The 12,637-nt window shown below is 43.8% G+C and overlaps 1 protein-coding gene across 1 annotated transcript in view; it reads left to right on the top strand.

Annotated features, from left to right (window-relative positions):
• Positions 1-12,637, top strand: part of LOC103790940 (uncharacterized) — a 38,095-nt gene that overhangs the window by 1,119 nt on the left and 24,339 nt on the right. The window contains exons 2-4 of the mRNA XM_054239541.2: positions 2,490-2,735; positions 4,818-4,928; positions 9,797-9,976. Coding sequence (XP_054095516.1) covers positions 9,958-9,976 — 19 coding nt within the window. The 5' untranslated portion in view covers positions 2,490-2,735; positions 4,818-4,928; positions 9,797-9,957. The remainder of the gene's footprint in view (positions 1-2,489; positions 2,736-4,817; positions 4,929-9,796; positions 9,977-12,637) is intronic.

Here is a 12,637-nt window from a genome sequence, read left to right as displayed (position 1 = left end):
CAATGCAAATCTCATAGCAATTTTAGTTTAGTTTATGCTTCCCCACCCCCGACCCATTCGCCCCAGATAGGCTCTCTAGTGCCCTGGCTGGAGCGCAGTGGCATAATCTCAGCTCACTGCAACCTCCACCTCCTGGCTCAAGCAATCCTCTCCGCTCAGCTTCCTGAGTACCTGAGAACATGGACATGTGTCACCATGCCAGGCTAAGTTTTGTATTTTCTTTCTGGAGTGATGGGGATTCACCATTTTCCCAGGTTGGTCTCAAACTCTTGGGCTCAAGTAGTCTGCCTGCTTCAGCCTCCCAGAGGGCGGGGATTTGAGCCAACCCACCCACCCATGATTCACTTTTTTTTTTTTTGAGACTGAGTTTCGCTCTTGTTACCCAGGCTGGAGTGCAATGGCACGATCTCGGCTCACCGCAACCTCCTCCTCCTGGGTTCAGGCAATTCTCCTGCTTCAGCCTCCTGAGTGTGATTCACTTTTTGCTACATGGATGTGACTGCTTGATCTAGGACCATGCATGGAAAAGACCATCTTTGTCCTTCTACACTGTGTAGCACTTTTTTTCCATCAATTGGATGGCTGTATGGTCATCTGACTGACAAAATCAGTGTGGGTCTGTTTCTGGACCAACGTGGGCAACATAGCAAGATCCAATCTCTACAAAAAATAATAAAGAATAAAGAAATACATGAAATTTTTTTAGTGGGTAGAGCAGATGGAGTCATAGGTGGTAATTTATAAACTATTGCTAATTTCTTGGCTAATACAGGTATTGGTAAGTGAGATCTGTTGGGAGTTCAGGCAAAATGTATTAAGTGAATCTTTGGTGTTCAGAATGATTGCTAGATGTTCATTGTGACTTCAGTTAGATGTTATTTGCGTATCACAGAGCTACAGGTTTTATTCTCTTCTTTATTTGTCTTTAAACACTTTTACAATCTTCCTGTCAAGGAAGTACCTCTTTTATACTTGATTGTTCTTAGGTATACTTAATTACCAGGAAAATTTTATGGATCATATTTAACTGTTAAGCCACTTAAAGTAAAGGGCTGATGTGATATAATGTAGATGACAGGATTCTACATAATAGTTCCAGGAGTATATCAATTAAATTGTTTCTTCTCCTTCTTCTTCTTGTTTCTTCTGTTTTTTTTTCTCCTTGAGATGGTCTGGCTTTGTTGCCGAGGCTGGAGTACAGTGGTGTAGTGGTATGATCGTGGCTCACTGCAGTTTTGACCTCTCAGGCTCAAGCAGCCTCCCACCTCAGCCTTCTTAAGTAGCTGGGACTACAGGCAGGCAACACCATGCCTGGCTAATTTTGTATCTTTTGTATGCAGGGTCTTCCTATGGTGCCCAGACTGGTTTGAAACTGCTGGACTCAAATGATCCTTCTACCTTGTCATCCCAAAGTATTGGTATTACAGGTGTGAGCTATCACACCTGGCCATTTTAGTTTTAATAATTTTATATTTTTCTAACTTAGAATATTTACTAAGTCTATTTAATTTATGACTATAATGTTTATTATGATGTTGATTTTGTATGTAATCTCATTTTGATATAAATTCTTGGAAATTAGGGATCTTGTTTCTTATTTGCTACTGTGTTCTCAGTACTTGACCTTGCCAGGTATGATACAGATATTGAAATAGTTGTTAAATGAATGAATGAACCACATTCATAAATTCTCCAAGTATCACAGCGTTCACTATCTAACAAATAAAAGAACTTGTCTAGAGTAGAATCACAGTTAACCTGCCATACAAGGAAATGTCAATGAAAATCAACCTTTGTATATGTAGCTGCTAAGATTTGGGGGCTTTTGTTACTGCAGCATAAACTAGCAAAGCTCAGTGATGTGGCAGATAGAATACACACACACACACACACACACACACACACACACACACACACAGAGAGAGAGAGAGAGAGAGAGACAGAGACAGACAGACACAGACACCAGATGGACCAGTAGATGAGATTCCAAAGATAGTTCATTCAGCATTAACTAACCACACCTACACTCTCTTAATTTCCTAACAGAAAGAATGGAATTTCTGTTCACTAAGATCTGCCTCAAAGAGTTCTTTGTGAAAACTTCTCTGGGTATGCTAGTATTTAATCAGGACCTTTTCTTTTTCCTCCTGCAGATTGGAGGGCAGTGGTGCCATCATAGCTCACTGTAACATGTAACTCAAGGCTCGAGGAGTTCTCCTGCCTCAGTCTCCCAAGTAGCTGAGACTGCACATGTGCACCACCATGCTTGGCTAATTTTTTATTTTCAGAGACAGGGTCTTACTATGTTGCCCAGGCTGGTCAGGACTGTTATTGCGTATGACAGAAACCCAGCCAACCCTAGTTCCCGCCATCTTTCAGTCTGCTCCTTTCTTAGTCTTCCGAGTCTCAACAAACGGCAGTTTCATCCTTCACGTTGCCCAAGCCCCAAATCTTAATGTTAACCTTGACTTCTCTCTTTTATGTCATAGCATATGAAGGCCAATCATGTTCAGACCTAGGCGGAGGTTCCTGCTGACCCTGGCTCTCACCAGCACATTGTTCTTTACTGTCTGGAGCTTCAGTGCTGTGTGCTCTGGGCCTCCATGCTGGGGCACCACCGACTCTGGCTGTCCAGGGCTTCCAGTGGACTCTCCGAGGCACTGATGTAGAATTCAGTGCACCAAGAGCAGCCTCCCATGGTGTGGGCTTACATGAAGAGCTGTCAGATTCAACAGGTAAAAATCATGAGGCACTACCACAGTTGGACACTTACATTCCCCCATCTGGAAAATACATGCACCCTCTCCTCTAAAGTTTCCAGATTTCATGTCATTAAAGCAGTAGTTCAATATGAAAAACGTCACATAGACCACATCAGATCCAAAGTTTCAGATCTCATCTACGACATCCACACATGGTGTGGATGAGGCTTCTGAGGGTGTCCATTAAGTACAGATCCTTGATATAATTTCCTTACCTCCATCAACCTGTGAAATTGAACAAACTGCTTATCTGTTCCTAATGTGGAATGGCTGGACAGACACAGAATAACAATAACAGTGATTCTAGTTCAAAAAGAAGGAACATGGAAGGGAGAAAGAAGTCACTGACCCAAAATCGTTTCGAAATGGAGCTGGGCAAAATCCAGCAGGAGGTTCTTATGTAGGACCCACAGCCTGGGACTGACCCTCCATCCTGTGGAACTTTGCCTCTGGGATCTTTGCTCTGCATTTCTTGAAACCATTATTATCTTGTTTTTTTCCCCACTCCTGTGGTTCTTCTCCTTTCTCCTCATGGCAGCATCCTCCGCTTAATCCTTGGTCTGTCATCCCCAGCAGAATCGGTCAGACATTGCCTGTGTCTCGGTCCTGACCATCTCCACGAGGGGCTGTCCTTGTGAGCCCGTGCTCCTCTGGGACTGTCTTCACTTGTTCATTTCATTGAACAAGCTACTTGTCATAAAAGTCACTAATTGTAAATGTAGAATTTAATAATTTAAGTAGATATGTAGAATTTTGTAGCCATCGCCTCAGTCCCCACGTGGAATACATTTCTTACCTCCCCAGATTCCCCAGAGCCTCTCTGCAGTCATTTTCCAGTCCCTGGTCATCACGATGGAGCCTGAACAAAATTAAAATTTGGAAAATAGAGCACATTACATTTAAGCTTTTATTAGATTGGAATTTTATATAATTGACTGTTGTCTTACTCTTGTGTCAACTAGAGGAGATATTTCATTCTAAGGACTTTCTTTGGGGGAACTTAGTAGTAGTCCTGTTATTGCTCTCCTTGAATTGGTTCATCTATGCTGGTGACACATAGTTGCTATCAAACCTTGTCTGGTGAGCACAAGTGAAAGAGCCTTAAAAAAAAACCTTCTATTAGAAATGTAGATGATGAATTTGCAGATAATGATATGCGGAGTTTTTTTTTTTTTTTTAGCCGGAGTTTCACTCTTGTTGCACAGGTGGAGTGCAAGGGCATCATCTTGGCTCACTGCAGCCTCTGCTTCCCAGGTTCAAGCAATTCTCCCTCCTCGACCTCCTGAATACCTTGGATTATGGGCATGCACCAGCACGCCAAGCTAATTTTGTATTTTTAGTAGAGATAGGGTTTCTCCATGTTGGTCAGGCTGGTCTTGAACTCCCAACCTCAGGTGATCTGCCCTCCTCAGCCTCCCAAAGTGTTGGGATTCCAGGCGTGAGCCATCATGCTGGAGTGCTATGGTGCAATCCCAGCTCACTGCAACTTTTACCTCTAGGGTTCAAGTGATTCTTGTGCTTCAGTCTTTTGAGATGCTGGGATTACATGCCTGGCTAATTTTGTTGTTTTTGTTTTTGTTGTTGTTGTTGTTGTTGTTTTGAGACAGAGTTTCACTCTTGTTACCCAGGCTGGAGTGCAATGGTGCGATCTCGGCTCACCACAACCTCCGCCTCCTGGGTTCAAGCAATTCTCCTGCCTCCGCCTCCCAAGTAACTGGGATTACAGGCACGCACCACCACGCCCAGCTGATTTTTTGTATTTTTAGTAAAGATGGGGTTTCACCATATTGACCAGGGTGGTCTTGATCTCTTGACCTCGTGATCCACCCACCTTGGCCTCCCAAAGTGCTGGGATTATAGGCGTGAGCCAATGCACCTGGCCTGCTAATTTTGAATTTTTAGTAGAGACAGGGTTTCTCCATGTTGGTCAGGCTGGTCTCGAACTCCCAACCTCAGGTGATCCACCCACCTTAGTCTCCCAATGTGCTGGGATTACATGCGTGAGCCACCACACCTGGCTGGGAGTTAAGTATTTTACCATCTTTTTTCTTTCAGAAATTGTATTTGTAACATTGAAGAGACACTTCTCACCTTCCTGAAATGCCCTTCGTTATCTTCTTCAAGTTGCAAGGGCTCTGGAACAGCCCTTGCAGTGCTTCCACAAAAGTAAGTATAACATTTTACTGTAGTCTTTCGTTTTTTTTTCTGTTTTTTGCCTATAGGGATTAGCATACATGTACGTGAAAATGTAAAAAGAGTACAGATAGGCACCTGTAACTAGTTTTCTGTTGCTACCTTTTAACACATTATAACAAGTTAGTGGTCTGAAACCATAGAACTCAGGAATGACTGGGTTCCCTGATCAGGGTCTTAGGAGGCTGACATCCAGTTATGGGCTTCCTGTGTTTTTCATCTAGAGCTCAGGCTACCCTTCCAAGTTCACTGCAGATGTTTTGGCAGAATTCCTCTTCCTGTGGGTGGAGGACTGAGATCCCTTTTTCAGTCCTCCTGGCTGTCAGCTTCCAACCAACAACAGCTCATGGAATTCTTCTCCAGCTCCCTTCCTCTTTCTGACTTTGTCTTCTCCTACCTGCTAGAGAAATCTCTGACACTTAGGGAGTGATGTGATTCAATCCGGCCCACTCAGGAAAGCTCAGCCTTTGTATTAGTCTTTTCTTGCAATGTTATACTTAATGACCTGGGTGATTTATAAAGTCAGAAGTTGAATCAGATCATGGTTCTGTGGGCTCTGCAGGCTTCTTCTGGGGAGGCCTCAGGAAACTTACAATCATGGTGGAAGTGGAAGTAGGCATGGTCTTCACATGACCGGCAGGAGAGACAGAGCGAGTGAAAGGGGAAGTGCTACATACTTTTATATAACTAGATCTCATCAAAACTCTGTCAGGCGATGGCACTTGGGGGATGGTTCAGAGCCATTAGAAACCATCCGCATGATCTAATAACCTCCCTCCAGGGCCCCCCTCTAACACTTAGGATTATAATTCAACATGAGATTTGGGTGGGGACACAGCCAAACCATATCACTCTTAAAGTCATATGACTGCCATGTAACAACGTAATTACAGGAATGTCTCACCAGCTTAACAGGTTCCAGAGATAAGGGTACAGCATGTTTGGAGACCATTTTAGAAATTCCACCTATCACAGTTCAACTTCTGTTCCCCAGACATTCATATTCCTCAGAGATGCAAAATAGATTCACCCTCTCACCTAAGGTTTCCAAGTTTCTTGTCATAAACGCTTTAGTTCAAAGTGAGAAATGTCATGTAGCTCTAATCTGATGAAAAGTTTAAAATCTCATTTAAATCATCTACATCAAGTGCAAATGAGGTTTCTGAGGGTGTCCGTTAAGTACAGATTCTTTTTTGTTTGTTTTTGAGAGTGAGTCTTGGTCTGTCCCTCATGCTGGAGTGCAGTGGTGTGATCTTGTCTTCCTGCAGCTTCAGCCTCCTGGGTTCAAGCGATTCTCCTGCCTCAGCCTCTTGAGTAGCTGAGATTACAGGCATACACCACTGAATTCAGCTAATTGTTTTGTATTTTTAGTAGAGACGGGGTTTTGCCCTGTTGGGCAGGCTTGTCTGAAACTCCTGACCTCAAGGGATCCATCCCCCTCAGCCTCCCAAAGTGCTGGGATTACAGTTATGAGCCACCATGCCCAGCCAAAGTACAGATCCTTGATATAATTCCCTTACCTCTGTTGACCTGTGAAACTGAATAAACAGCTTGTCTGTCCTCAGTGTGCAACGGTGGTACAGTCACAGAATAACGATGCTAGTGATTCTTGTTCAAAAAGAGGGAAAGTGGAGGGAGCAAAGTCACTGATGGAAAACCATTTTGAAATGGGGCTGAGCAAAGTCCAGCAGGAATGTCTTGATTAGGCTCCTCAGCCTGGAACTAACCCTCTGTGACAGGGAGCTTTGCCTCCAGGCTCTGCATTTTTTTTTTTTTATCATTTGTGAACACATTTATTTTCCTTCTTCCCCCACTGTTTTGGTTCTTTTCCTTTTTCCTCATGGCAGCATGCTCCACTTAATTCTTGTTGCATTGTCCCCAGCAGAATTGGTCAGGCATTGCCTGTGTCATGGTCCTGACCATCTCCAGGAGGGCCTGTCCTTGTGAGCCCATAGTCCTCTTCAACTGTTCTGATCTCTTGCAGTCATGATTGCTTTCAGCTGCCCTGGCTGGCTCAGGAGAAAACCTAAGACTATGGAGTCCCAGAACCCATCTCTGCCTTCTCTATCTCTAAGAGCGGAAGAAACTAACAGGGATCTTCTTGGAGAAATGGTCCATGTGAGGGCCTGGACTCTCCAGCAGTTACAGTAGAGGAAGCTCCCTGAGGAAGAATGAAGGAGCTGAGAGCCCAGGCCGGGAAAGCAGGGTTGTGTGAAACACTATTTAATCCTATGTGCTCCCTGCCCCAATCTAGCAACTAGTGAATGACAGCTGACTGAGTATAAATGCCAGGACTATAGAACTGTGATAAAGGGTTTGTCCAAGGAAAGGGGCTTCTACTGTTTTTGTTTTCACAGAGGAAATTGGTATTTTTAATCTAAAGTTTTTTGAAAGTCAGCAGTGAGCTTCTGGAGGGTGAGTTACCTGCTCTGCACAGGGAGGCTGAGGCCAAGGCTTGTGTGTGGGACCTGCTGTCACCAAGAGGTGAGAGTTCCTGGGAGAGTCTTAGAGTTTCTGGGCTTTAGGTTCCTCATCGGTAAGGTAGGGGCTTATTGTACCTCTCTGAGGTCCCTTCCTGCTCTGTTTTCTCTGAGTCTCTGAGGAATTGAGATGGTTTTCAGTGCTGCCTGGGACCATCAGCTGAGACCTGACTGTGTGTGTCTCCTGTAGGAGCCTGAGCTGAGTCTACACCCTGAAATCCAAGAGCTGAGGAAAGAAAGAAAGTCAGCAGGTTTAGGGGATGAGAATAAGCCACAAAGGATAAGCCATTGATAGATGAAAACCAAAGAAGAGGAGAATAAGGACAAACTGGGACAGAAGCCTCAGGGGAAATGGGCAATGCCTATGATCACTTAAATTCTCAGGGAGCAGCATGAGCTGAGCATTAGGGAGTGAGAGAGAAACTTACTCCACAGGAATCTCCTGCCTCTGGCCAGGGAGAGCCATAGGGTAGATTAGAGCTCATTTTTAGTGAGGGGCAGCTTCAACTCCAGGAGGGGGAGGATGCGACCTTGAGCCCTCCTCCCTCAGACCTAGGAGCCTCGACCTCGGGGCTGCCATAGCAGTTGATGCTCTTCAGGTCACTGTGGGTTAGAGGGAATAACTGTGCTTGGAGAAGGGTTGGAGGTGTTCATTCTTACATCGAACAGCTCTGCCTTAGGTCAGGTGCCAGAGTAAGTGTCCTTCGCTTGTATATGAAGCAGTGATAAACTATTCTGTGTCTTCAGTTGAGGGAAGTTTCTCATAAATATTTATTGAGTATTTAATTTTCTTTATACCATGCTAAGCACTTGGGATTCAGCTATTTAATGTCTCCAAAGAAAAGCCAGTGAGTGGAAGAACACAAACAGATCATTTCAACAAGATACAGTAGTTCTACCCAACTGAGGTGTTGTGGCAGCCTGGAAGCTGGGAGGGTATGTCAAAGGACATTGCTCCTAATGACAGGGGGAAGCATAAGAGAACATTTTCAGATTGGCCAGGACTTGTGGCTGATGCCTATAATCCCAGCACTTTGTGAGGCCGAGGTGGGTGGATCACAAGGTCATCGAGACTATCCTGGTCAACATGGCAAAACCCCATCTCTACTGAAAATAGAAAAACATTAGCTGGGCATGGTGGTGCATGCCTGTAGTCCCAGCTACTTGGGAGGCTGAGGCAGGAGAATTTCTTTAACCCAGGATGCAGAGGTTGCAGTGAGCTGAGATCACACCATTGCACTGATGCCTGGGTAACTAGAGAAAAACTGCCTCAAAAAAAATTCAAAACAGGCTAGCCTTTCTTCAAGCTCCCACAGGAGAGGATCCTGGGGCAGGGATGGTGTAGGGCAGGCACCTCTCTAGAGAAGGGGATTTGCAGCATTCTGAGAGAAAGAGCATCCTTACAAGATACTGGGGACAGAAATGTAGGTGAAAGGGTCGGAGGTTTGTAGTCAATTTTATTCAGTCATGGATGAACACTGCTGAGAGACCCCCTCTGTGCTGGGCCCTTAGCTAAGAACCACGATCACAGAGGTGAGTAAAATAGGATCCCAGCTTTCACACAATTCTCAGTCTAGTGACTGGTGATTGATGAGAATTGTAGTCATGGTGGGTTCATTGGAACCAGTGGCCGATGCTGCATGAGATGACCTCAGTGTATGGCCTGGGCCAGTGACCCTGGACTTCAGCCATATTTCAGCATACGGAGGTACAGTGCACCAATACTGCTCCATGTTGAGTCAAAGCAGTTAACAGAGCCAAGGTATTCAGAAGACACTGATGATATCAGTAGCTATTGACTGTTTCCGGCTGGGGAAACAAAGAAGTAAATTTAATAAGTGTTCTAAATTTGTCCTTGCCATGATGATAAAAAACTTGATCTTGATAATGAATGATATTCTTGCAAATTACTTGTAACTTACCATAATGAGAAATAACTTTATGCTGAGTACAGCAGACATACAAGCCCTCGAGGACACATGCCTGAGGATTCCGATGAGGATATAATGTCCAAATATGTACATGTTTGGACCTACAGTTCAGCTTTGAAACAGTGAAAGACCTAGTTTCAAATTCAAGGTTGCTTTGAGTAGAAATTCACTTTACCTCTCTCTGCATGTCAGTGGGGCCAATCTTCCCTAAGGTGCCCCTTACAAGAAAAGGAATCATGCTGGTAAGATTTCAGACTTCAGCAGACATGGGTAAGTAAGGAAGTCTTACAAATCTATTCGAGCCACCTAGCAAGAAATGAGAAATTTAGCAAGTTCATTCACATTCAGGACAATTGTGTGCACTAGATTAGAGGCCCTGATACATGAAGAACAGACCCCTAACAAGGGCAAGTATTTCTTCCTGTCCTAGGACATCACTGCCAACTTCAGGGAAGTGGGAACACAGCTGCCTGCTTTAGGGTATGGGTTACTTTTGTGCCTGGAATGTGTCTGATGTACTGCTTTCTGTACCCATTTCGGGAAGCCTTGGGAGGAGCCTGAATCACTGATGGAATTGGACAGTGCGTGGAGATGGTTGAGCAGGATGAGGGTAAGTGCAGGGGCATGACCAGGTCATACTGGGAGACGATGAGTGGCACTGATGGGGACAGACACAGATAAAGTCAACAGTTCGTGCTTCAGCATCAAAAACTCAAACCAATAACAAATTTGCTTTTATAAGTAATAAGTATTTTTCTATTTACATGAGAATTTAATCTCAAAATAAATCATAAAAATAGTAAGTGTGGGGCATAAAACCTAAACCATAGCTCATAGTTATTCTTTCTACATGGAGCTATCAGTAAAATCTTCCTCATAAAACATATATTGTGGTTATAAAAAGGCAAAAGTTCACCAGGTACGGTGGCTCATGCCTGCAGTCCCAGGATTTTGGGAGGCCGAGACGGGGGGATCATGATGTCAGGATATCAAGACCATCTTGGCCAACACGCTGAAACCATTTCTCTGCTAAAAACACAAAGCTTAGCTGGGCGTGGTGGCACGTGCCTGTAGTCCCAGTGACTTGGGAGACTAAGGCAGGAGAATCACTTGAACACAGGAGGCAGAGGTTGCAGTGAACCAAGATTGTACCACTGCATTTCAGCCTAGAGACAGAGCAAGACTCTCTGAAAAAAAGAAGGAAAAAAAGCAAAAGTCTTAGTGAAAATCATAGGTGTTCCTTAGAAGAGAGAATTAAATATAGTCAAGAATTAAGTATAGACCAAGTCTCATAGTTCTCTTGTATGTTCCAAACTTTCAGGGAAATTCCAGGCAACAGAGGATATTTCCCATGCTGTTAAAGCAAGGTTGCAAACACTAATGAATTCTGGGCCCAATACTCTAGGAGGGCACACCTCTGTCCTGGAAAATGATACAGGAATGAATACTTTTCTTGTGACTCATTCTGGTTATTCATCCAGGATCACAGACACTAAACAATGGAAATATTGCCAAATTCATGATTTGCTAACCCTCTTCTCAGGTTTCTTACCTGACTCTTAGGATAACAGCATTACCTTGAAGCATATGATGAAGATAGTGCTGTCAAAATATGTGCACAGTTTTGAGCAAAATGCTTGGTACAAATTGGTTAACAATTACTGAATGATTATATGAATATTCACTGAATGACATGGATCCTATGAATAACTGTGGAATAATTGTTGTGATTGCTTTTATTAGCAGTGCTCAAAATCATCTCTGTGTGACCTTGCAGGTAAGCCACATAACTGTGAACCTGCAGTTTCATTTTAAAATGAAACCTGACATTTTCATTCTGCCCCAGAATGTCAGGCCTCCCAGACACCAGAACATACATTTACTTAAAGTCTTTGATATATCTCCATGCAGTATCCCTACAGGTAGTTGGAGGATGGTGGGGGCTGCAGAGAGGCATGCTTTCCAATGGGATTGAGGCAGTCTTTCTCCCTTGACTTCCACATGAATGCTGGGCAGCCCAGGGTCACACCCATTGCACCCTCAACTCAGGCAAGCCCAGCAGCCAAACATAGGAGACTTGGGCTACAGAGCATTCTCCCAAATTCCAGGCTCAGAAAACCGAGGTGGAGAAAGTGAGGGGGTGGTTCAGGGGATCATTCTTCCCTACTCATTCCTCTAATCTCAAATTCACCTTCCATTGCACAGCAACACTGAGGACCACCAACCACCCCTGACCATCACCTTGCTCTTGCCCTGTTAGGTTAGTGGGATGCACCCACACATCGATGGTGTTAGACCAACTTAGAAAAATACCTATCAAACAGTGTTCCATAAGAACGGCTCATGGCCCTGTTATTTTCAATATATGGAAAAAATTAAATGGAAACAAAATCATATCAGGTTTCCAAGACTTCCCATGATAGATGGTCACACATGCTTTCAGGAGATCTCTATAGAAATGGTTTCAATGGTGTGACACCTTGAAAAGAGCTCTTCTGGGACTATAATGACATCTATAAGTGACAAGTATGAGATGTAGTGTTCAGTCACATTAAAAAACAAATCATCCAACATAGAGGAAGCTTGGGACATAGGGACATCACACTGGTCTTAATTGTCATGAAAAGCCTCTTCTGCCATAAACATTAGTGTACTGGTACCAGCCAGTAAGAAAAGCTAAAGGAGCATACCTGCCAGTAAGAAAAACTAAAGGGATGAAGTAAGAAGAACATTGAGCCAGGAAAGAAAACATTTTTAAGACTCAGAGGATATCATGGCAGTGTAATAAGTTGATATCTTAAACTTGTGGAAAAGCCTTAAATTCTGTTTTAACATGACTGACTTCATGACTAGCATTAAGAAAGTATCACGTGTTGGGAAACTGTTTCTTCCTTCATGATTTTATACACATAAGAGATGAAAAATGAGGCACATGCTTAGATGTATTGGGAATGAGATGGGACTGTGGCATTGTCACAACAGTACACAAATACTGAGAGTGAATTATAGAGTAATGGTCCCCATCTGTTGTGACCTCAGGTGAGACCAAGAGGCCTGTGTTTTAGCAAAGCCTGGACAGTTGGAATGAAGGGCTCCTAAGATTCCATGACACGCCCAGCTTTTAATTCTGTTATTGCAACAGCAGATGGTTACCTGGGACACTGTCCACTATCTCTTTCACTCTTGTCAGAGTATGAGCTAAAGGCAGTGCCTTCAGTTCTCAGCTCAAGCATTTTCAACCTTGTTTTTGCGGTTAAGGACCCTAAAGTGC

This window comes from Callithrix jacchus, chromosome 8, assembly GCF_049354715.1.
Source record: "Callithrix jacchus isolate 240 chromosome 8, calJac240_pri, whole genome shotgun sequence".
Lineage (NCBI taxonomy): Eukaryota > Metazoa > Chordata > Mammalia > Primates > Cebidae > Callithrix > Callithrix jacchus.
Note: the sequence above shows the minus strand (reverse complement) of the source record. Positions and strands in the feature narration are given on the sequence as shown.